The 24,558-nt window shown below is 47.7% G+C and overlaps 1 protein-coding gene across 1 annotated transcript in view; it reads left to right on the top strand.

Annotated features, from left to right (window-relative positions):
- Positions 1 to 24,558, top strand: part of LOC142814441 (kinesin-like protein KIF28) — a 140,769-nt gene that overhangs the window by 48,431 nt on the left and 67,780 nt on the right. Inside the window, exons 2-3 of the mRNA XM_075893201.1 lie at positions 3,311 to 3,521; positions 3,826 to 3,958. Of these exons, the coding sequence (XP_075749316.1) occupies positions 3,311 to 3,521; positions 3,826 to 3,958 (344 nt within the window). The remainder of the gene's footprint in view (positions 1 to 3,310; positions 3,522 to 3,825; positions 3,959 to 24,558) is intronic.

Genomic DNA, 24,558 nt, shown 5'->3' with positions numbered 1-24,558 from the left:
GATGTACTCGTAAAGGTTGTCCCACTTTGCGCGGAAGCCCCGCTAATGTGACCAAAGCCCATCTTTGCTTTTTTAGCCACCACAGCACTGATTAGTGCGTACAATTACAGCTAAAGTCGCGTTGTTGCACATCCATACAATCACAACAAGTTTATAACTGGGCGGACATGAACAGATTTTGGACATTTAACTGTCTCGAACGGGATAGTGTGGGACTTTGGGCACTATAGAGAAAGTCGGAGGTGTCTCGTGAAACACGGCATGATTCTGAAACCAGCTTGGAGACCAGTTTGAGCTTCACAGCATCAATTCAAAGCCCTAGTGCATTGCGTGTGCTGCAAATTTAGAGGAGCCAAATCTGCAAAAACAACACAGAAATATTTTTACGAAGTGCGGGCGTATTCGTGTGCCTAAATAAAAGGGCCAGATGATTATCTTTCTACCATTTCGAATAAACCAAAAGGTTTAGAAACCAACGGTGGGGTATAGGAGAGGGCGCAAAAAACAGCTTCAATTGAACTTTTGTGAAACTGTCTGGCACGACCGTAAGTTCATGCGCAGTAAAGATGTTTTTATATTGTGCAGACAGCTGCTTCTTTATTTACAACACTGGAGCTTTGCGAATACAAAATTAAATAAAATAATAACTGGCAAGACTTCAAAGGGTTGAGTATAGAACGTGAAACAAGTCATATAATTGTTCCGCTATGCTTTCGCTGATTGACTTTCCTCTAGCACTTAAAAGCACCGTTAGTTTCTCGCAGTCTTTCTAGTATTGGAGCTGGGAGAACTTGCCGAAGAACAATGCTTCGAAATGCTGCAGCTATAATTGCATCATGCAACTGCAAGCAGAACTATATATGCCAAGATGTGATACACCTGCTCGCGTTCATCAGAACGCTGCCTTGACACGTCGCGATGTGAAGTGCAACTAAACAGATGCTTCAAGTGTTGCTTTTTGAGTGATACGTGCTCTGAAATCTGTCTGGTGAATAAAGCAGGACAATTAGAAGCAGTGGCGCAGCGTACTTTGACGGTCCTCACGAAATAAGGAGACTCTCAACAGCTTTCGAGGCTAGCGGGCTCCTGCAGTTGCAGAAATTATTCTTTCTTACGGTAGCAACCTATACACTTTCATACTCTAAAGATCCTTAAGTACTGTGGTGTAAGTACGTTATTCACCATGAGGCACTGAACGTGATGATTATCCATGCTCGCGTTTTCACGGACGTTACTCGGGCATTGCAGCATGCCAGCTGCATCCCCATCGATTTTTCAGGTGTATATAGAAAACGTGAAAGGCACGGCTTTCAAGAAGCCGTTAAGAAGCAGCAGCGTATACGTGCCTGTAGACCTTTTAGTAACCATGGTTACCTCTGCTGCGCTTCGCGTCCAAGTTCGTAAGAAATGGCTCTCCCTCTCTCTCTATTTTCCTATCGATGTTTCAATCAGCTGCTTTCGCAAGCCATCTCTCAATAATCGATGAGTTCCTGCACGCGCGTAGGTTATAATATTTTTCTGTAGCTTTATGTGTGACGGAGCGTATGTCGGCAGACCTGTCTTTATTATATTACGTAGCACAACTTTGGCTATACTTCACTGGGTGCACAATATTTTTACGTTGTCGATGAGCTTTTTCCCAGCATTTAACTGGAGTCATTAGGTTTTCGTTAATTTTGTAAAGGAGATACCGAGTGACTTCATGAGATGATGCTGAACTTGTAAAAATTGTCATAACACTTCCATAAGCGCCAATATTGCGTGGTCGTCTGTGGTGTTTCGGACCGGCTTGTTGTCCACTGCTTTCAACCTCCTGTAGCAGAATTCTTATACTCAGTATTTTGAGCATGTGCAGCAGAATGTTGCACAGCGAAAGCTGTTACGAGATCACCACTCGGGTCGCGCGCAGTTGTCCGTTGCCGCTGCTGCCGCCACCGCTGTTCATAACCACATCAACTGATATTTGAAAAAAAGTATTCAGCACCATTGATACACTGGGGCTGGAACCAGTGTTCCCTGTGTGCTAGCCCAGTATTCTACCACTGAGCCATGCCAGTGCTTGGGACTTGTTGGCAAACTTGCCTTAGGCAGGCTTGATGTCGGGAAAACAATCACGTTAATACTACTTAAAAAGCGTTTTAAAACAGTAAAATGCCAACCACTCGTCGCATAATGCCAATAGCGTAACGAGTGGGCCGTCCAATGGTCAAACACATTACAAAAGCTTGTTCTTGTGGTGCATACCCACTTCAGCTTTGATTCCTCATAGACTTTGTAGTGGACGCTGAGTGCTATGTTGACCCTCTAATGAATGGCGCTAGGGATATGCGTGCACCACCTCACGTGAGGTATATAGCAGGGGGGCAGTGGCGAATAAAAGGGGCTTCCTGTTGTTGCTACGAGCCGTGCTCGTGTCTTACTCGACCTCTCTGAACAGTCGTCAGGCACTGCGGGAACAATTGGCACAAAATTTCTTGCTAGTGTTTAGCGGATACCACGCTTCTCAAAAGAATGACAAAAAATAACATAGCGAATGGCGGCTTATTACCTGAAAAATTAATAATAATGCCCTAGTGGGTGTCAAGCAAGTGTGATTCCAGTAGTTACCTATAGAATGTATAGAAGAGGCACTGAAAGGTCGCTCTTCTAGCTTTCGCTGTGACTTTGCTGCGCCTTTCACGCAGGCCTGGCGTTTTTCTAGCTACTTCTTAGTGCACCCAAAATTTTCACTTTCTTTTTTTTTCCTTCCTGACTTACGAAAATGTACGCAATGAGGGGTCATCGTTTAAATTTCACAAAAAAGTTGTGAGTCGGCTTAGTAAATATGACGGTTTGTCAGTGACAATATAAACCTTAACCCGCTTGACTCTACCACGATGTGCAATTCTTGCGAAATGTGCAGAAGCATCACACCATTTTAATTTGCTAGCAAACTCTCAAGCTCTACAGAACTGGCGCCAAAAAATCGCACCACTCACATTAAGGTTTCAGTCACGCGACCCTGTTCTTGATCAATGAAGTGCTGAAGGGTAAGTAATTCTCTTCACATATAAATTCTGTTATCACAAGTCCAGAATCACAATTATGTAGTGGTAAAGAAGTTTGGTTTGAAATGAATTGATATATACCCCGTGTACGTATCCGGCGTACGTTCGTTTACGCGGAAACTTTAGCGCACAAAAAAAGAAAGAAAAAACACAGACACGCAAGTGCTGCACGCACTGCAAGTTTACAACGTTTCATCAGCGACTAGCCTATTCTTACATTCCTTCAAGTTGCACCGGTTTCCTTGACCTTTCTGGCTGCACAGCGAGCGCGAGCGACAGAGACGATCCCGGTGCCTGGTGCGCATGCGCGGACAGGAGACGCAGCTCTGGAGCCCTGGCCAGAGCTTCGCCTCCGAACCGCGCAAGTTCACCTTCGACCACTGCTTCTGGTCGTTCGACGGCTTCTTGCAGCTGGACGACGGCTACTGCACCCCCGATCCTGAGCACGAGCACGGAGCCCTCTACGCCGACCAGGTACGCTGCTCTGCAAAAAAGAGCCCAAATCATGGCTGGCCTATGCGAATGCACTCTTTAGATGACGATTCGTAAATATAAATGATGAACAAAAGAGTACAAGGTCTGACTTGAAATAACAACTGATTAATTGAGCCTTGAAGCTATTAATCGTATTCACTCAGTAAATTACGGCTGGCTACTTAGCGCTCATTGTTGATCGTCTCTTTCATGTTATTATTCATCTCTTTCATATCACGGCGAATGTGGCGTACGCCGTATACTATGTCCTCGTTCCTCAGTTGATACGTGATTTTCCCCGCAGGAACGCGTGTACAAAGACCTAGGCCGAGAAGTTGTGCGGAGTGCGTGGCAAGGATACAACGCCGCGCTTTTAGCATACGGCCAGTCTGGCTCTGGCAAGTCGTACTCCATGGTGGGCTACGGTGCAAACACAGGTTTGTAAAACCTCCACGAACATGCTATTGTGTATATTTTGATATGCAAGACATCTGACAACTTATAGCATATGCCTGGAACTTTTTTACTTCACGGCCCATGCTGTGTTGGGATCGTTGATTTTTCACTATGACACAGTGCTACACACAGTGCTCATTAATTTCAGAGCGCAGCTCCGAGGTGCTCGCGACCACCTTGAGCGGCGTCGCTGTTGCTGTTGCCCTCGGTGGCGTAGCCGATGGACATGAAAAAATATAATAAGATACCCAGGACTCAATGACATTTCAGCTGAAGCGTTTTGGTTGGCAGTAGAGTATTCCACCATAGAGTCACGCTAGCTCTTGAGAAGGAAATAAAAATATGCAATATAGGGTGGCAAATTAGTAAAATAGCGACTACTAACTACTCAATCTTGATTGCACACTGAGTGAGTGCTTTAATCTTTCCCACCCACTGCAAAAGTTGTGAGCCTTAATGGTTGATTGTCATCAGCCACATGCAGCATGAATGAAGTGTCCATAACACATTCCAGACGTGCAGCAAATATTTCGTTAATCCACATAAAAACGAATATTGGCCTTGTGAGTACTGTCCTAGTTCACAAAAAGTTATAATTTATGGTGTAGTTCATTTCTAGCACTAACACGAACAGTGAAACACAGTTGACCTTGCGCCAATACGATGCAGCGCTCAGAATTCACATTAGGTAGCGTCGTAGTCGTCAGTGATGTTTTCATCTTCGCCTTTACTGGGATTCCTTGTTTCAGGGCCCGCTTATCTCCTGCTACTCCCAATGCATGCTAAATGAGCCACCAGTAGTTGAGCAGGTTCATGTGAACAAACCGGAGAAGTGAAAGGAATTTTTTAGTAATAGTCTATAAGCTGAACCTAACGTACGCTGATTGTATCCCATGCGACAGCCGACGGTGATGGTGGAGGCAGGTCCGCGGGATTTTTAGCCGTATCCAATATTCAAAAACTGAAATGTATTTTTTGTCTGTATGCGATGCAAGCAAAGTGCTGCATTTTTGTTACAACTTGCTCAATTCAATGTTCTTATTTGCTTTGTAACGAGGGCAGTGGGCATGGAGCTCGAGTAGAAAAAGAAGACTTGCTATGAAGTATAGGGCAAATTCACCTTATATTATCTGAACTGCACCGCAAGGTCTAATGAAACGCAACTTCTAGAAATCATGGACAGACGTCGTTGCTCGCGGCGAGAAGCAATAACAGTTGTGAAGGATAGAGCCTTTGGATATGCCGGAGTCGCGTCGAGGCACGAACAACTAAGTGAGACGAAGATTTTTAATCTTATTGAGGCTGCAGTAGAAAAGGCGATGTCGAAAGCGCTGGAACACATAGTTACGAGCGTGAGTGAGTGCATCTCTCAAGTGTTTTGCTCACAGATGACACAGCTGGCTTCTGCGATAGCAGTACCGATGGCCAAGTCGGCACCTTGTGCAGTGGAAGTTATACCGAATTTAGCCCCACAGCGACAATCCCGCGAGGAGAAAACCCCGATTTCGTCCGTACCTTCTACGTCGTCCCACGTGGAGGATCAGAATGAAATGGACGTATGCCAAGATTTCAGGCGTCAGAAGCGCACTGGATCTCCATTAAAATCTCCTTGCCCAAACACAAAACCCAAAAAGGGCAGCGAAAATGCCAGTGCACTTTTTAAGGAGAGTATTTTAGAAGCTGCCGTTGCTGAAGTGTTTCGCACGTCAACATAGATACCTTGAAAGTACTACAGTGGAATTGTAGGTCTTTGATTTCTGCTTCTACTGACTTACTTTGCTTAATTAATCAGTTATATCCGGATATAATCTTATTACAAGAAACCTGGCTTAACCCTGTTAAGAATTATCATTTAAACAATTTTAGAGCATTTCGGTTAGACCGTCCATCACTAGGAGGTGGTCTAATTATACTAGTCTCGAATAAATTTTGCCGCACAGCGAGCATAGCTTTTCAGCTTATGTCCACAGACTGTGAAATTTTGGCAATAGACCTCTGTCTGCCCGGGCACCACCCTTTTTCACTTATAAACGCATATTTTCCAACGGGTTTGCATAATACTCAACAATTAGATACTGCCTTAGCTAATTGCAAGAATGATTTCCTTCTGACTGGTGATTTCAACTCACATCATGTTTCATGGGGATTTCGAACAGACCATTCTGGTACTCTTCTGTGGGATTGGATGATTAATAAAAATCTTACCTGCCTAAATGATAGACAGCCTACTTTTATTCGCGGACGGACACGATCGGTATTAGATCTCACGTTTTGCAGCCCAAGTGTTTCAATAAAGTCTTGGAAAACAATTGATTTCTCTTCAAACAGTGACCATCTTCCTGTATACTTCGAAATCTCATGTGCTGTGAAATCTATTGAAAGGACAAAGAAAACATTGATCAATTACAAAAAATTTAAAGACTGCTTGCGTTCCAACATTAGGGCAGTGTCCAGTGGTCAAAATGAAGACCTCGGCAGAAATCTCTGTTCTGCTTTAAAAATCTCCAAGAACACTTCAGAAATTGTAATCGCTTCGTCGTCATCCAAAAGTGCCCAACCTAGTAGATGGTGGAATGATGAGTGCACACGAGATTATAGAAGAAGAAAAGCCGCATGGAAAAGACTTATATGTAATCAGAGTCCAAAAAATTGGAAGGATTATCAGTTCATTGCGGCAACATTTAAACGCACTGTATCGCGAGCGAAAGAGCAATATGACCAAGAACATTTCGAGTACCTGTCTAAATCAAATAACAAACGTGCTTTATTCAACTTCCTTCGTGGTAGGAAGAAGACCCCTATACCAGGAAACGTTCACTCAGTAGTTTACACCTCACAGGAACTACAGGAATCATTGAATCAGTTGGCTAAAGAATTAGAAAACAGGTTCTCAACGCATTTTCCTAATTCGGCTTACACAACAACCATCTATGACTACACAGAAATATCGACTTCCGAATTAAATCAGGCTATGGAAAGATTGCCAAATGCAGCACCAGGCCCCGATGGAATAACAAATAGATGCTAAAAATACTTCACAGGGAATATCCGAATGATCTGTTAGGTCTCGTCAATTATTCCCTTAGAAGAGCATGGATCCCTTCTGAATGGAAGATTGCGAAAATTATACCATTGCTTAAGAAACAGGGGGCAGGCTATAATTTATAATTTAGACAACATACGACCGATAGCCTTAACATCTACTGTAGTAAAGCTTATTGAAAGGTTACTTCATGGTCGTATAATTAGGTTTATTAACGAGAAACAACTGTTGAGTTCTTCCCAAATTGGCTTTAGATCTGGATATTCCATATGGCATGCACATGTAGATCTGGAAAGTCGTATTCATATTGCCCGTCACAAAAAGCACTTTGCGGCTTTAGTAACGTTAGACATATGTAAAGCATATGATAGTGTAGAGTATTCTATCTTGACTAATCAGTTATGGAGTCATGGACTTCCACCTTATATAGTAGCATGGGTGACGGAATTTTTAAGTAGAAGAGAAATCTATTGTTATCAAGGCGGTTTCTCTTCCTGTAAGCACAAGCAAACCAGAGGTGTACCTCAGGGGTCAGTACTTTCCCCGGTTTTATTCAACATATTGCTTAGTACCATCCCCGTTCATCCAGAAGTGAAAACCTATGTTTATGCCGATGACATTGCTTTCTTTGCTATGGCACATGACTTCCACTGTCTCTACACTATCTTGCAAACATATCTTAATAAAATAGAACATTGGTTGGATGGATTGATGTTGAACCTCAATACCGGTAAATGTGCTATTCTCGTTTTTCCAATCAAAGATCCCGTGCACATATCTATTAATTACAAGCTTCAAGATATCCCACAAGTGCAATCATTGAAATATCTTGGAGTTATGTATAATGAGCATCTAAATTGGCGCCCTCACATTGAATACATCGCGACAAAAGCAGTACGCGCGATGGGGGTATTGCGGAGGTTGAGCGATTGCAGATCAGGTATGAGAAGAAAGGCACTTTTGATTATATATAAAATGTATGTCCGACCTGTGTTGGAGTTTGGCTGCATTCTTTTTTCTGGTGCGCCAGCCTACAAACTTCGGCCGCTCGTTCTGTTGGAAAGAGAGGCTTTACGGCTCTGCTTAGGACTTCCAAAGTATACTGCAAATGCAGTGTTATACCTTGAAGCACGAATACCAACCTTATTATGTCGCTTTAACATTCTTACTGTGCAGACCTTTTTACGACTACATGAAGCACCGTTTAACCCTGAACAAATTATTTTTTATTTCCAATCCTGACCTATTCTTCTCCGTGCATTGGCCCAGATTTACCAAACCACAAATAGTATTTGTTCAATCGTTACTTGAGCCCCTAAATGTACACGTTCGTGATCTGATTCCTTTAACTGAGCAACAAAATTCTCCAGAAATTGTTTACCATGATATCTTCCCAACTCACGCAAAGCTATTACCTACAGGCATTTTAAATGGTTTATTGCAGGACCATTTAAGTACTCTGCCAACAAATGTCATTATAGCAACGGACGCATCTCAATCACATGAAAAATCAGGCGTTGGAATATATTGCCCCGTACTTGATTGGTCATTTTCACTTCGCTTACCGGACTTTCTTCCTGTCTTTCTGGCTGAATTCATGGCGATAATGTTAGCTTTGCGAAAGGTAAATATTTCCATTCCAGTTGTAGCAGTCATAACTGATTCATTATCAGTGTGCTCTTCTCTGTCCGCATCTGGTCTCTCACCTATAGTGAAACTTTTTAAATCGTTGATCCCCTGTCATCTCCGAAGTATTCATTTATTCTGGACACCAGGGCACAAAGGTTTGTTGTTAAACGAAATAGCTGATTCTCTTGCGAAGGCATCCCTTTCGACACCAATTATTCTTATTTTCCCTCATACAGTATACATTACGGTGGCGCGATTTCGCACACTTAAAATCAGGCAAAATTTATCTGACCCTGCACTGACGGCTTCTCCAGAGTACAAACACTTGTTATTTCCCTGGCGCAGTGAACTGACTAAATCAAGGATGATGGAAGTTGTCATCACGAAATTTCGTTGCCGCGTTACCTCCCTCAATTTTTACTTGCATAGATCAGGCATATTGAATTCCCCTATGTGCATTTACTGTAATCAAGAGGAAACGATCAGCCATTTTTTATTACATTGTCGCCGTTTCGATTTATTCAGGCAAAGCATACTAGCACCACCTCTTCAAAGACTGGGCTTGCAACTATCACAGCCTGATCTTCTTTCATTTGGAGCCTCTACACTGGGTTTCAGCCACAGGGATGTTTTATTCGCCGTTCAAAAATACATCACTGCGACTAAACGATTTTCTTGCTAAATTGCTGTCTCAAAATTTTTCTTATTTTTTTTCTGCAAACTTGATATTGGTATTTCAAATCAAAATTAAGTTACAAAAAAAAAATTGTAGGAATGACACAATGCTGAAAGTTTAGGGCAAATTCACCTTATAATCGGTCAATCCCCTCGTTTGGGTACGAGCCATTTGCACAGGGAAACCACAACAACAACATCTCAGGCTTTTGTTCAGTTAGCCCTTGCGCTAAATAAAGCTCTCGTTCGCCGAGTCAACTCCTGCTTGTTCAACAACCCGTTTCAAGTGGTGGAATTGCTGGGATACATTTGGTCCTCACCTTGGAACTTCGCAGCCGCACACTCCAACGACCTTCTACAATGACTGATCCGAGGCCGTCTCAGGCCGCTGCTCCAGATCTCGCGCCTGTGCCTGTCTTCTGCGCTGGCACTCTCCGGCAGCGCGACCCCCACATATTTGGTAGCACAGAGGACCAAGATGTGGACAACTGGATTGCCGAGTATGAACTGGTGAGCGCATACAATAAATGGAACGCAGCCGATAAGCTCAAAAATGTGAGTTTTTACCTGACCGACGCAGCGAAACTATGGTACAGGAATCATCAAGGTGATTTCAGTACGTGGTAGGAATTGGCAGAAACCCTCTCGGAAGTCTTTGGCCATCCTGCTGTCGGCCGCCTTCGTGCTGAACTGTGCTTGCGGGGCAGAGTACAGAGAGATGAAACTTTCACGAGCTGCATCGAAGATGTGCTCTTTCCTTGCGAGCTGGTCAACCCGACTCTGGATGAGCCGGGCAAGATAAAAAACACCAAGAAAGGAATCGACGACGGTGCATTCCAAATGTTTGCTGCGAAGAGTCTATAGACGGTCACTGAGGTGATTAAGCTCTGCCAAAACTATGATGAGCTGCGTAGGCAGCGCGCTTCTACACGTTGCGCTGCTCAAGATACCGCGGACATCTCATCCCTCGACTATCACTATGCCATCGCCGACCACTCTGCGTTGATGCCACTCATAAAGCAATTCATACGCGAGGAGGTCGTCTGGCAGCTATCTATATTCACAAGAACTACTGAGACGATGGCACCCTTGTCGCCATCGCTTCGCAAGGTCATTCAATCGCAAGTTGACGAAGCATTGCCGCCAGCTCAGGCTCCACCAGCTGCTACCGCACCACTAACGTATGCAGCCGCAGTTGCTCGGCCACGTGCGCCAGCGTCTCCAGCCATCTACGAAGCTACTCGCCAGGTTTATTCGCCGACGCCACCTGCCCGCTGGCTGACCGTCCCGTCTCCGGCTGTGTACGAAACAGCTCAGAACGTTTATATGACGCCGCCGCCAGCACGACCATTTGCGGTACCTTATTCAGCGAACAGTTTCCCTACCGTCAGCCAATGGTGCACTCCGGATAATCGGCCGATATGTTTTTTATGTGGCATCCCAGGCCACGTAGCTCGTCACTGCCGTCGTCACAGCTTCCCTTCTCATGACATTGCAGGGGCCTCACACTACATGCCCACCATGCCCACTCAGCCGCGATATCCCGTTCCTGCCAGTCCACCTCTAGACGTACGTCCCGGTCGCCGACCATCCGGCTAGAGCCGTTCACCTTCTCCTCGTCGTCGATCTATTTCTCCAATGTTACGTCGCAACAGCTCACCGCGAGGGGAAAACTGACGGGCGCAGTTTCAGAGGCAAGAATTGCGTTGGCAGCGAAAATTTCAAGACCTTACTGTTGTCCCCCGAACGAAATCGAACTCTATATTGATGGCATTATGGTGCACGAACGTGTTGACACTGAAGTTGCCGTATCTGTAATTAGCGAGAAACTGTGCCGAAACTTGAAGAAAGTGACCACTCAACTTATTGACCTATCTTTTCAGACCGCTACGTCCCATCATATTCAGCCTTCAGCTTTGTGCACTGCACGAGTCGTCATTCAAAGTGCGATGTACGTCGTCGCATTTGTAGTTTTATTCCGTTCTTCGCAGGACGTTATCCTTGGGTGGGACTTTCTTTCGTCAAATTCTGCTTTGGTCGACTGTGCTCGTTCCGAACTCACGTTATCTGTGCCGTGCTATGACCCTGACGATGCCGCTTCGTGTAGAGTGTTTGATGCTTCTGACGTTGACATTGCGCCTTTCTCAGCTGTTGTTGTCTCGGTGTCGTGTGCCTCCCTTCCGAAATCGCCTGCGTTGTTTATGCCATCGGTCACATCTGCGTGCCGTCAAAATTTCATGCTTCCGTTTGCCGTCGTCGTTTTTTGCAACGGTCACGCTGCCATTTGTGTGTGCAATACCTCGGAGAGCCCGTCATCCCTACTACGTGGAGAATGCCTTGGAAGCTACGAACCTTAAGAGTGCATTCTTCCAGCAACTATACCCGATTCTACGGTTTCGCTCCTAATTTGTGCCGTCACTCCTACCAACGCACCTATTGATGTTCTGGACGCATTCTCGGATGCCATCGACTCTGAGCTCGCACCAACTCAGTGCCAAGAGATTATAAATCTTCTACTCCGCTTTCGCTCTTCATTCGATCGTGACCGGTCAGGCTTAGGCCAAACCTCTGCGGTCGTTCACCGTATTGACACAGGTCAACAAGCCCCGCTAGGACAGTGTCCGGACCGTGTGTCATCTGCTGAACGCTGTGTCATCGACGAACAAGTGGACGACATGTTGAAACGTGGCATCATCGAGCCCTCCAACAGTCCCTGGGCTTCACCGGTTGTGCTCGTCAAGAAACAAGACGGCTCCATCCGGTTCTGCGTTGACTACCGCCGACTCAACAAGATAGCGCGCAAAGACGCATACCCTCTGCCGCGCATCGATGATGCTTTGGATTGCCTACGAAGAGCAGAGTTCTTTTCTTCGTTAGATTTACGCTTCGGCTACTGGCAGGTGCCCATGGCAGAGGGTGACCACCCGAAGACAACCTTTGTAACACCGGACGGACTATATGAATTCACCGTTATGCCCTTTGGCCTCTGCAAGGCGCCCGCCACTTTCGAAAAAAAATGATGGATACCATCTTGCAAGGTCTGAAATGGAAAACGTGCCTTTGTTATTTGGACGACATTGTGGTATTTTCAAGCGAACTTGCGACCCACCTCAGCCTCCTCGAGAAGTTCTTACGTGCCTTTTCATGGCGGGACTTGAACTTAACTTGAAGAAATGCCACTTCGGCGCTCGCAAACTTGTAATCCTCGGCCTTGTGGTTCCTAAGGACGGCATTCTCCCAGACCCTACAAAACTTAATGCAGTTGCGGCGTTCCCAAAACAACCACCATCAAAGAGCTTCGAAGCTTCATTGTCCTATGTTCGTACTTCCGGCGCTACGTCCGCAATTTCCCCTCCATTATCGCCCCCTTGACCAATCTTCTTGCCGGAAGTTCTGATTTGTCAGCGTGGTCGCAGGTGTGTGATGATGCGTTTCAGGAACTCCGAAGGCTCCTCACCACGCTTCCGATACTCCGACATTTCGATCCGTTTGCTCCAACGGAGCTTCATACGGACGCTATTGGTGTCGGGCTAGGGGCCATACTGGCCCAACGCTAGGATGGCTTTGACGAGTACGTCGTTGCCTATGCCAGCCGCACCCTCAGTAAAGCCGAGAAGAATAACAGTTTAACTGAAAAAGAGTGCCTCGCCATTATTTGGGCTACTGGAAAATTTCGGCCTTATTTATATGGACGTCCGTTTGATATTGTAACAAACCACCATGCGCTTTGCTGGTTATCTTCACTAAAAGATCCTAATGGTCGGCTCGCTCGTTGGGCATTGCGGTTACAGGAGTTCGATATCCATGTTATCTACCGTTCTGGCCGGAAGCATTCCGACGCCGATGCTCTGTCACGTTTGCCATTGGCTTCAGAGCCTGTCGGCTCGCCTATCTCCACCAGTGCTGCCTTGGCCATCAGCATTTCGTACATGCCTTCCGAGCAACGCAAAGATGCTTGGATTTATTCTCTTTTGGACTTTCTCTCAAACCAGACGCCCGCTCCAGTTTCCAGGACGCTTCGCCGTCAAGCAGGACACTTCGCTATTCGGGATAACCTGCTTTACCGCCGAAACTACAGCTCGATCGGCCGTAAGTGGTTGCTCGTCAATCGCCGACATGTGCGCTCTGACATTTGCGCCACGTTCCACGATGATCCACAATGTGGCCACGCTGGTGTGTTAAAAACATACACTCGCTTGCAGCTGCGGTACTACTGGCGTGGTAGGTACCGTTTCGTTCGCCGTTACGTAAGGTCTTGCGTTACGTGCCAGCGACGCAAAATGCCCACTCAACATGCCACAGGTCTCTTGCAGCCGTTGCCATGTCCAGCACGAGCTTTCCATCGTGTCGGAATTGATCTTTACGGCCCGCTTCCCTATACTTCGAGTAGCAACCGCTGGCTCATTGTCGCTATCGACTACCTAACGTGGTACGATGAAACAGCTGCGTTACCTTCGGCTACCGCAAAAGACGTTGCATGTTTTATACTGCAAAACCTAGTTTTAAGGCATGGAGCACCTCGGTAGTTACGAAGCGACAGCGGCCGCGTTTTTTTCTCCGATGCATCAAAGCCTTGTTGAGTGAGTGTCGCATCATACACCGCACTACCACAGCCTATCACCCGTTAACTGATAGGATGACAGAGCGTTTTAGTTGTACACTTGGGAATATGCTGGCCATGTACGCTTCATCCGACCAGTCAAATTGGTATATCTTACTGCCTTTCGTGACATATGCTTACAACACTGCAACGCAAAACACCACAGAATTTTCGCCTCTCTTCCTTATTTATTGACGCGAGCCATCATCAACAATGGATACCATTTTTCCTTATCAACCGGACCCTTCAGAGATGACTACCGTTTCCCGAGAAGCAGCACACGCTAGAGAATGTCGGAAGCTTGCTCATGCGTTCACGTCACACAACCAGACGCGCCAATAACATCGCCACGACACGTCTACCACGCCTATGAGCTTTGCTCCGAACTCACTGGTGTGGCTATGGATTCCTTCTACTCCTCCTGGACTCTCCCACAAGCTTTCGCCCAGGTACCATGGCCCTTATCGAGTTGTACGCCAAACATCCCCTGTCAACTACCTTGTTGAGCCCCTGGATGCATCTCTGGACAAGCGCCGTCGGGGACAAGAAAACGTACACATCTCTCGGCTCAAGCCATACCAAGACCCTTCTGTGTACACGTGTCCTTAGGTCGCCAGGATGGCTCCCTCATCGCGCGGGGGTGACTGTAACGAGGGCAGTGGGCATGGAGCTCGAGTAGAAAAAGAAGACTTGCTGTGATCGCAGGCTTGCGATCACTTAGCCCTTGCCCTAAATAAAGCTCTCGTTCGCCGAGTCAACTCCTGCTTGTTGAACAACCCGTTTCAGCTTGTTTTATGTAACCTTACACCGTGTGAACAGTGTACCCAGTTTAGCTTGTTTACTGCATTCAGTTTCCCTGCCATGTATTTTCCATGAATGTTTTTATTGTGGCTCAGGAGCACTAAAGCAATAGTTTCGTAGCTATTGTTCTCTTATCTCTACCACTTTTTGTAGGGAAAAAACAGAGGCAACTTACGATTTACAAAAACAAACGCGAGGGGAGGACTGTCGAGCTGTGGTCTCCCACAGAGTTTTACTGCTGGTGAGCATGGTGGCCCAGAATAAAATTGAGGGTAAATAAATCAGGTGGTGACCTACGGCGTATGCACACACACAGATGCAGTAGTATACTTAACAGAAAGGGCTTCACTTGGGATATTGTGCTGAAAGAAATAAGGCAAGAATATAGGAGAGGTGGTTTTCTTGTGGCAGTTCCCATGCAACGCATTGTACGTTTAGGCAATAGTTGTGCGACTCTAAATGCCACCTGTTTCGATAATACTTAGTATTTTATGGAAGTACAGTAGTTTTATCAGTTGCTGTCACAGTGCACCTGTGGCTACGGCACACGGCTGCAGACCCAAATGTTGCGGCTCATTCCCGGCCATGGTGATGGTATTCCAGTGGATGAGAAATAGTAGTTCAGCTTAAATTGAGGACGACGCAGCGAGCAAGGTGAAGAAAAAAGGTAGGTGTAACCATAAGAGACAAGAAGAGAGCAGAGTGGGTTAGGGAACAAACGAGGGTTAAGGATATCATAGTTGAAATCAAGAAAAAGAAATGGGCATGCGCCGGGCATGTAGTGCGTAGACAGGATAACCACTGGTGGTTATGGGTAACTGACTGGATTCCCAGAGAAGGCAAGCGGGTTAGGTGGAGACAGGAGGTTAGGTGGGCAGATGAGATTAAGAAGTTTGCGGGTATAAACTGGCAGCAGCAAGCACAGGACCGGGTTCACTGGCGGAACATCGGAGAGGCCTTTGATCTTGCAGTGGACGTATTCTGACTGATGATCATGATGATGATGTTGAAATGGTAGAAGTTCACGTACTGTGTGATGTAAGTGCACCTTAAAAAACACCAGATGGTCCAACTTTCCGGATCTGTCCACTACGGTTTCTGTCATTATCATATCGTGGTTTTGTGACGTAAAACTCTGTAAGCTATTACTATTGTTACACTAGTGCACAATTGAAAAAAACACGTTTTCAGCGCTGTCTGTTTGTGATGAATTCGAGCTATTGCAATAGGGCGCTTATCTTTCTAGAAAGGGGTATGTGAACGTGTTACGCCATGGTATAATGTAAGTAACAATATGGGGAGTAACAATATGCGAAGTAACAATTGACGTGTCCACTGTTGTGTGCGCTATGTCCACACTCGTGCCGCTAAAGATTTGGTAACACATAACCTCAATATTTAACGTAGTAAGCCATGAGACTTATGGGGCATAAACCACGAATTACAGTCTCCTTCCACAGGGTTCCCTACACCTTCCACCAAATTAACTGAAACAAAAAAAAGAGCTGCGATTTTCCACTGTTGCCTAGTTGTTCAGTGTTACGTACGAGCGAAAATCTACCTTCTCTCTTTTAATTGACAGTATATCTTGGCCTAGTACAGTCATTCCGTTGAATTTAATTAAATTCTCTGTGCTTGTTAAAACAGATGCTTGGAATAGATGTGATTGAGAATTAATTTATTTGCACTACGCAAGACTACGAGTAGTTACGACGTAACTACAGAAGAAGAGACAAGGACAGAAAGAGCGCTGACTTCAACTGAAAGTTTATTTGCGAAAACGCTGGAAATATATACCCATGATAGAACAACACCGCGCAATCGCGCAACCTATTGCATCACACTAAGGCAATCATCATCCTATTATATCGATACAACACCACACCTCAGTGCAAATTCACAATCTAGCATTTTCGCAAATAAACTTTCAGTTGAAGTAAGCGCTCTTTTTGTCCTTGTCTGTTCTGTAGTTACGTCATAACTACTCGTAGTCAGCGCTGTGCAAATATGTTGAGTCTGTGCTTGGGGTTCACATATGGGGCATCACGGAATAAATTACCTGTAGAGATAAGAAAAGGCTGCAAATAGAGCATGATAGCAACCATGCACGGTAGAAAATGTGCGTGCAGCTGACGGTCATCATCATCATCAGCCTGACTACGTCCACTGCAGGACAAAGGCATCTCCCATGTTCCGCCAGTTAACCCGGTCCTGTGCTTGCTGCTGCCAGTTTATACCCGCAAACTTCTTAATCTCATCTGCCCACCTAACCTCCTGTCTCCCCCTAACCCGCTTGCCTTCTCTGGGAATGCAGTCAGTTACCCATAACGACCAGCGGTTATCCTGTCTACACGCTACATACCGGGTCCATGTCTATTTTTTTTCTTGATTTCAGCTATGATATTGCCACGTTCCATTTCCCAAGTTTTCGTTATCGTCCCAAAACACCACACGATTCTCAGTGCAAACCGCGCCTGCAGTTTTCCAGAAGGTTCCAGACTGTAGTAGATCATTTCGATAAGATCACGCCCACTGTGCGAACGGTACAGATTGTTCTGGAACCTACGCCACCGCCAGCGATAACGCTAGAACATTCGATGGCAAGAGTATAAATGCCGACGCGCTTCGCCACTTGTCAGTAGTTGTTGATCGAAGGCCGACGCTCTGTTCGCCGCTATCAGTCCGAGACTGCTATCTGTGCGAGACTGCTGCTGTAATTGGACTCTCCTTTTACCAGGCACAGGTTCGCCCAAATAAACAGTTAAATCCCAACACGAAGTCTCCTGTCTTCGGCCACGTCACGACCCCGTGACATCTGGTGGAGGAGCTACTTCGTTCATGTACCGGACGCCCCCGTCAAGCCGTAAACCCAGCCCACGTCGCGGAGAAGATACCGACGCCAACCAGGAGCAGCGAACAAGCCGCCGCCAGCAAGGGCTACCACCGGAGTACGGGCTTCTGCAAGACAAGGCGCGGAAGACCAAGGCCATGACCGCGACTGCAGCGACAATGACAACCGCAGCGTCCCAGCCCACGATGGTCATGCATCAACCCAGGGAACCACCAATTTTCCATGGGTCATCGTTCGAAGACCCGGAGTCCTGGCTAGAAACATACGACCATGTGGCTGCCCTCAACCACTGGGACCATGAAGAAAAGCTGCGTCGTGTGTTCTTCTATTTGGAAGACACCGCAAGGACCTGGCTCGAAAATCGGGAGCCCACGCTCCGAACGTGGGATGTTTTCTGCGGCGCATTCCTGCAAACGTTCGTGAGCGTCGCTCGCAAAGAGAGGGCCGCTGCTTTATTAGAGACCCGGGTTCAGCTACCAAATGAAAATGTCGCCATTTTCACAGAAGAAATGAGCCGACTATTCCGTCACGCTGACCCAGACATGCCTGAGGAGAAAAAAGTTCGTTTCCTCTTGCGAGGGGTCAAACAGGAGCTCTTTGCGGGACTGATGAGAAACCCACCGAAAACCGTCCAAGAATTTGTAGCCGAAGCGCCCACCATCGAAAAAACCCTGGACATAAGCACCAGACAGTATAATCGTCGCCTGACTCCAGAATGCGCTGCTGCTCAAGCCAGTGACTCCGACAACCTGCGTGAAACGATCCGAGCGATCGTGCGGGAAGAGCTGCGCAAACTGTTGCCTTCGGCGCAACCTCAAGTGGATTCGATCGCCGACATTATGCGAGAAGAAGTTCGGCAATCGTTTCGGATTCCCCAAACACCACTGCCCGAGCCAGAAACTATGAGCTACGCCGCTGCAGTGCGCCACAACGCTCTTCCCCGTCCACGCCGAAACGCCGCCCCAACGCACTTCCGTCGCCAGACACCACCGCCGCCACCACCCCCACCAACGACCTACCATTCGCCAGCGGGCCAGCGCAGTGTGCCGAGGAAAACCGACGTCTGGCGCACCTCTGACCACCGCCCACTGTGCTACCACTGCGGCGAGGCCGGGCACACTTACCGCCGTTGCCAGTACCGACAGATGGGACTGCGTGGCTTCGCCGTCGATGCACCACGTCCGCAGCCAGGGCAACGGCCACGTGACATCGCCGACTACCTGACAGAAACTCAATGGAGACCACGAAGTCCTTCCCGTTCGCCGTCGCCCAGCCGCCGCATGTCACCGCACCCCCGGCAGTACTCCGGCCCAACGCGGGGCCGGTCTCCTAGCCCGTATCCGGGAAACTAAGGGCAGCAACCGGTGGAGGTGCGGTTGCTGTGCGACGAACTACCGAAGATCCTCCGAGGACGACGACGCCGCGACGGAGCTTTCCGAACACAACGCCAACCAGGCAAAGCCCTGATGGCGAAAGCTCACTTACCGAAGGTGGCCTGACGACGCAACATGGAAGCAGCGGAACAAGCCGACGCAGCCGTGACCCGACGCCACGCCCTAACTGTAATGCGAGACGGCGAACTAGCGACCTCGACGTTCTTATCGACGGCCACAGTGTGACTGCTCTCGTCGATACTGGAGCTGACTATTCTGTCATCAGTGGGTCGTTCGCCGCGAAGTTAAAGAAAGTTAGGACAGCTTGGAAAGGCCCTAAATTCCGCACAGCTGGAGGTCATCTCGTAACGCCTGAAGGAATCTGCACAGCGAGAGTCACCATTAACGGCCGTATTTATTCTACAGACTTCGTAGTCCTACAGCGTTGCTCGAGAGATGTCATCCTTGGCATGACCTTCTTATGCCTCCATGGTGCTGTCATCAACCTAAAAACAAAGTCAATAACGTTATCCACAGAAGAAGCACTACCGCCGCGCGCGCCGTCAGGACACCATGCCTTGAATGTGCTGGAAGAACAAGTCACCATTCCGCCTCGCTCAAGCGTCATTATTTCAGTCGGCGCTCCTAAATCACCTGACTTGGAAGGCGTCGTTGAAGGCAGTCAGCATCTATTGGTCACCCGAAATATTTGCGTCGCAAGAGGAATTGCAGAGCTGTGGGGAGGCAAAGCAACGGTTATGCTCACGAATTTCAGCAATGAGTACAAACATGTGAACAAATGAACAACGGTCGCATACATCGAAGAAATTGTCGAAGCCACCAGTGCTTTCGCCCTCGCCGATTCTGCGGAACCTGCTCAGAGGAACCAAGCCCCTCCCATAGCTTTCGACGTCAATCCCAGACTTCCGAACGATAAGCAAGCACAGCTCAAGGCCCTGCTCCTGCAATACGAAGATTGCTTTTCGTCGTCATCGAAAATTCGGCAGACCCCAATCACGAAACATCGCATCATAACCGAAGAAAATGCCAGACCACTTCGTCAGAGTCCGTACAGGGTTTCGACGCGAGAACGTGAGGCCATGAAGAGACAAGTTGATGAAATGCTGCGGGATGACATTATCCAGCCGTCCAAGAGTCCATGGGCATCCCCCGTGGTGTTAGTGAAGAAAAAGGATGGGACCCTACGTTTCTGCGTCGATTATCGCCGCCTGAACAAAATCACAAGAAAGAACGTGTATCCTCTCCCACGAATAGACGACGCACTTGATCGGCTCCATAACGCCAAGTACTTTTCGTCAATGGAACTCAAGACTGGCTATTGGCAAATCGAAGTCGACGAAAGAGACCGAGAGAAGACGGCGTTTATAACACCGGACGGCCTCTTCGAGTTTAAGATGATGCTCTTCGGCCTTTGCTCAGCGCCTGCAGCTTTTCAATGCGTTATGGATACAGTACTGGCAGGATTGAAGTGGCAGACTTGCCTTGTGTACTTGGACGACGTCGTCGTGTTTTCCTCGAGTTTTGACGAGCATCTTCGGCGCCTTGAAGCTGTACTTTAAGCCATCAAGACGTCCGGACTCACACTGAAGCCAGAAAAGTGCAGATTTGCGTATGAGGAGCTCTTGTTTCTGGGGCACGTTATCAGCAAGTCTGGAGTTCGTCCCGATCCACGGAAAACAGCCGCCATCGCCAACTTCCCGCCGCCCACTGACAAGAAGGCCGTGCGCCGATTTCTGGGCCTGTGCGCCTATTATAGGCGGTTCGTGAAAAACTTCGCCCGCATCGCCGATCCTCTCACTAACCTTACCAAGGCCGACGAGGAATTCAAGTGGGAAACGCCACAGGAACACGCTTTCCAGGAGCTTAAACATCGCCTCCAGACGCCTCTGTTACTTGCCCATTTCGACGAATTCGCCGAGACAGAAATACATACTGACGCAAGCAGCGTAGGTCTTGGCGCCGTTCTTGTGCAGAGGGCTGACGGACTTGAAAGGGTTATTGGTTACGCCAGCCGATCGCTATCCAAAGCAGAAGCAAATTATTCCACAACAGAAAAGGAGTGCCTCGCCATCATCTGGGCTACGTCGAAATTTCGCCCCTACCTCTACGGCAGGCCCTTTAAAGTTGTGAGCGACCATCACGCCTTGTGTTGGCTAGCCACCTTGAAGGACCCTTCAGGTCGCCTCGCACGATGGAGCCTGAGACTTCAAGAATATGACATTACTGTCATTTACAAGTCCGGCAAAAAAAACTCCGACGCCGACTGTCTCCCTCGTGCGCCTGTTGACCAACCGCTACCTGACGACCCGGATGACGACTACTTCTTGGGAACGATAACTACAGACGACTTCGCTGAACGACAGCAGACCGACCCGGAACTTAAGGCCCTAATAGAATACCTCGAAGGCAGGACCGCCGAAGTCCCGAAGGTATTCAAGCGCGCACTTGCGTCGTTCTTCCTACGAAACGGTCTTCTACAAAAGAAAAACTTTTCACCGCTTCGAGCTAAGTACCTCCTTGTGGTGCCTTCAGCTCTACGACCAGAACTCCTGCAGGCCCTACACGACGATCCGACGGCAGGGCACCTCGGTGTTTCTCGCACGCTCGCGAGGATACAAGAAAGGAACTACTGGCCACATCTTACCACCGACGTCACTCGTTCTGTGAGGACATGCCGGGACTGTCAGCGACGCAAGACACCGCCGACAAGGCCAGTGGGACTTCTGCAGCCAATTGATCCACCTTGTCGACCTTTCCAGCAGATTGGTATGGACCTACTAGGGCCGTTCCCGACGTCGGCTTTCGGAAACAAGTGGATCGTGGTAGCTACCGACTACCTCACCCGCTACGCCGAGACAAAAGCCCTGCCAAAAGGCAGTGCATCCGAGGTAGCTAAATTCTTCGTCGAAAATATCGTCCTACGTCACGGCGCTCCGGAGGTCCTTATCACCGACAGAGGAACGGCATTCACTGCCGACTTAACTCAAGCGATCTTGGCATACAGCCAAACAAACCACCGCCGGACGACAGCGTACCACCCACAGACCAACGGCCTCACCGAGCGGCTTAACAAGACGATCGCCGACATGCTGTCAATGTACGTCGATGTCGAACACAAGACATGGGACGCCATTCTTCCGTATGTGACCTTCGCATACAACATGGCGGTGCAGGAGACGACGCAGATATCTCCATACAAATTGGTCTACGGAAGGAGCCCGGCAACGATGCTCGATGCCATGTTACCCAACGTCACCGACGAAGAAAGCCCCAATGTGAGCGAGTACCTTCAACTTGCCGAAGAAGCCCGACAACTTGCGCGTCTCCGTATCAAGAATCAACAGACGATAGACAGCCACCGTTACAACCTTCGACGACGCTTCGTGGAATACCAGCCCGGTGAACGTGTTTGGGTGTGGACACCGATACGCCGACGTGGACTAAGTGAAAAGCTTCTGCGACGGTATTTTGGACAGTACAAGGTGGTTCGACGTCTCGGCCCACTTGATTACGAGGTTGTCCCCGACGGCATCACGAACTCTCAACGACGCCGATCACGACCTGAAGTCGTGCATGTCGCACGCCTCAAGCCGTTTCATGCGCGTTAACAAACTGAAACAGTGTTTTTTTTGTATTACTGTTTTATCGTAATTTATTCATTGTACTTTCTTGCATTATTATTGTACCTTCGTCTTCAGTTAAAGCATCGAGACGATGCCTTTTTTCAGAGGGGGGCAATGCCAGGTTCCATTTCCCAAGTTTTCGTTATCGTCCCAAAACACCACACAATTCTCAGCGCAAACCGCGCCTGCAGTTTTCCAGAAGGTTACGGACTGTAGTAGATCATTTCGATAAGATCACGCCCACTGTGCGAACGGTACAGATTGTTCTGGAACCTACGCCACCGCCAGCGATAACGCTAGAACATTCGATGGCAAGAGTATAAATGCCGACGCGCTTCGCCACTTGTCAGTAGTTGTTGATCGAAGGCCGACGCTCTGTTCGCCGCTATCAGTCCGAGACTGCTATCTGTGCGAGACTGCTGCTGTAAATGGACTCTCCTTTTACCGGGCACAGGTTCGCCCAAATAAACAGTTGAATCCCAACACGAAGTCTCCTGTCTTCGGCCACGTCACGACCCCGTGACAATATTCTTAACCCCTGTTTGTTTCCTAATCCACTCTGCTCTCTTCTTGTCCCTTAAGGTTACACCTACCATTTTCCTTTCCATTGCTCCCTGCGTCGTCCTCAATTTAAGGTGGACCCTCTTTGTAAGTCTCCAGGTTTCTGCTCCGTAGCTGAGTACCGGCAAGATACAGCTGTTATATACCTTCCTCTCGAGGGACAGTGGCAATCTACCTGTCATATTTTGAGAGTACTTGCCAAAGGTGCTCCACCCCATTCTTATTCTTCTAGTTACTTCAATCTCGTGGTTCGGCTCCACGGTTATTACCTGCCCCAAGTAGACATAGTCTTTTACAACTTGAAGTGCACTATTACCTATCTCACGGTCATATTACCTATCCCACCGTCATGCTGACGGTCATACTCCGTTTTAACAATAAAGTGTTCTATGTCGGGACCCATCAAGACTACAGTGATGTATTTCTGTCGCGAATGCGATGTTTATAAAACTGACCACGAAATAATTACTGTCAGAAATAGTTCCACCAACGCGAATTGAGCTATTGGCTTCTCTTTCATGATGAAACGCGCCGGGTTGTCTACCAACAAACTTTCCGCGCAGATACACCTCCGTTTACTAACTCGGCTTATGTCGTCCGCACATTCTCTCTCACACAGCGCTGTATGTTGACGGGATGGTGCCGCCATCTAGGAGCGGGAAGCAATGTAGCGCAACATCACACTTACTAAAACACCGATGGAAAATGATTTGGGGACGACGCAGTCGAAGCAGGGCCTCAGAAATTACATGAAGGCTGACAATTTTCTAGACCATATGAATAAATGGCCTCGATGCCGTCCAAAGACGCTGGGCTAATATCAGGAAGGTGTCCTAGAGATCCTTACGTTCTTTTCCTTTCACTTCACTTTAGAATAAAACGACTTGTTGCCAGATGGGTGCAGCTTTCAGGAGCATTAACAGTGTATCAGCGAAGGATTCTTAAAGAACAATAACCCCGACTGAGCGCCTCAGAAGGGCTACAATATCGACGGTGGTTGTCGTACCTTGGTGGAAGCGAGGTAGCGGCTAGCAAGACGTGATACACCTGTGCGCGTTGTGAGTTCAAGTTACGAAGCTCTGCCTTCTGTATTTCCAAAGCTCAGCGTGGTAGCCTATGTATGAGCACGGGCGTATGGGTTACTCAATGAGTTGCACCACGCGCAGTTTCTCTTTCGAAGTGACAAAGCTTTGAATAAGCACGTATTACCGGAGCTTTTTATGTGCTTATTGATGTCATGACACAGAGGGCAGAGCGTGTGGTGATCCATGACACGCTCTGTTCATGTATGGGTTAAAACCTTCAGCTACCGCAACTCATAATCATGGGGGTTAGTCGCCGCTGTGGAGATCTGCCACTAGGCGTCAACGAGGGGCCCTCCCCGTAAAACACTAAGAGTCACCA

This window comes from Rhipicephalus microplus, chromosome 4 (genome assembly GCF_043290135.1).
Source record: "Rhipicephalus microplus isolate Deutch F79 chromosome 4, USDA_Rmic, whole genome shotgun sequence".
Classification (NCBI taxonomy): Eukaryota; Metazoa; Arthropoda; class Arachnida; order Ixodida; family Ixodidae; genus Rhipicephalus; species Rhipicephalus microplus.
The sequence above is the reverse complement of the archived record's forward strand: the minus strand, read 5'-3'. Positions and strand labels throughout refer to the sequence as shown.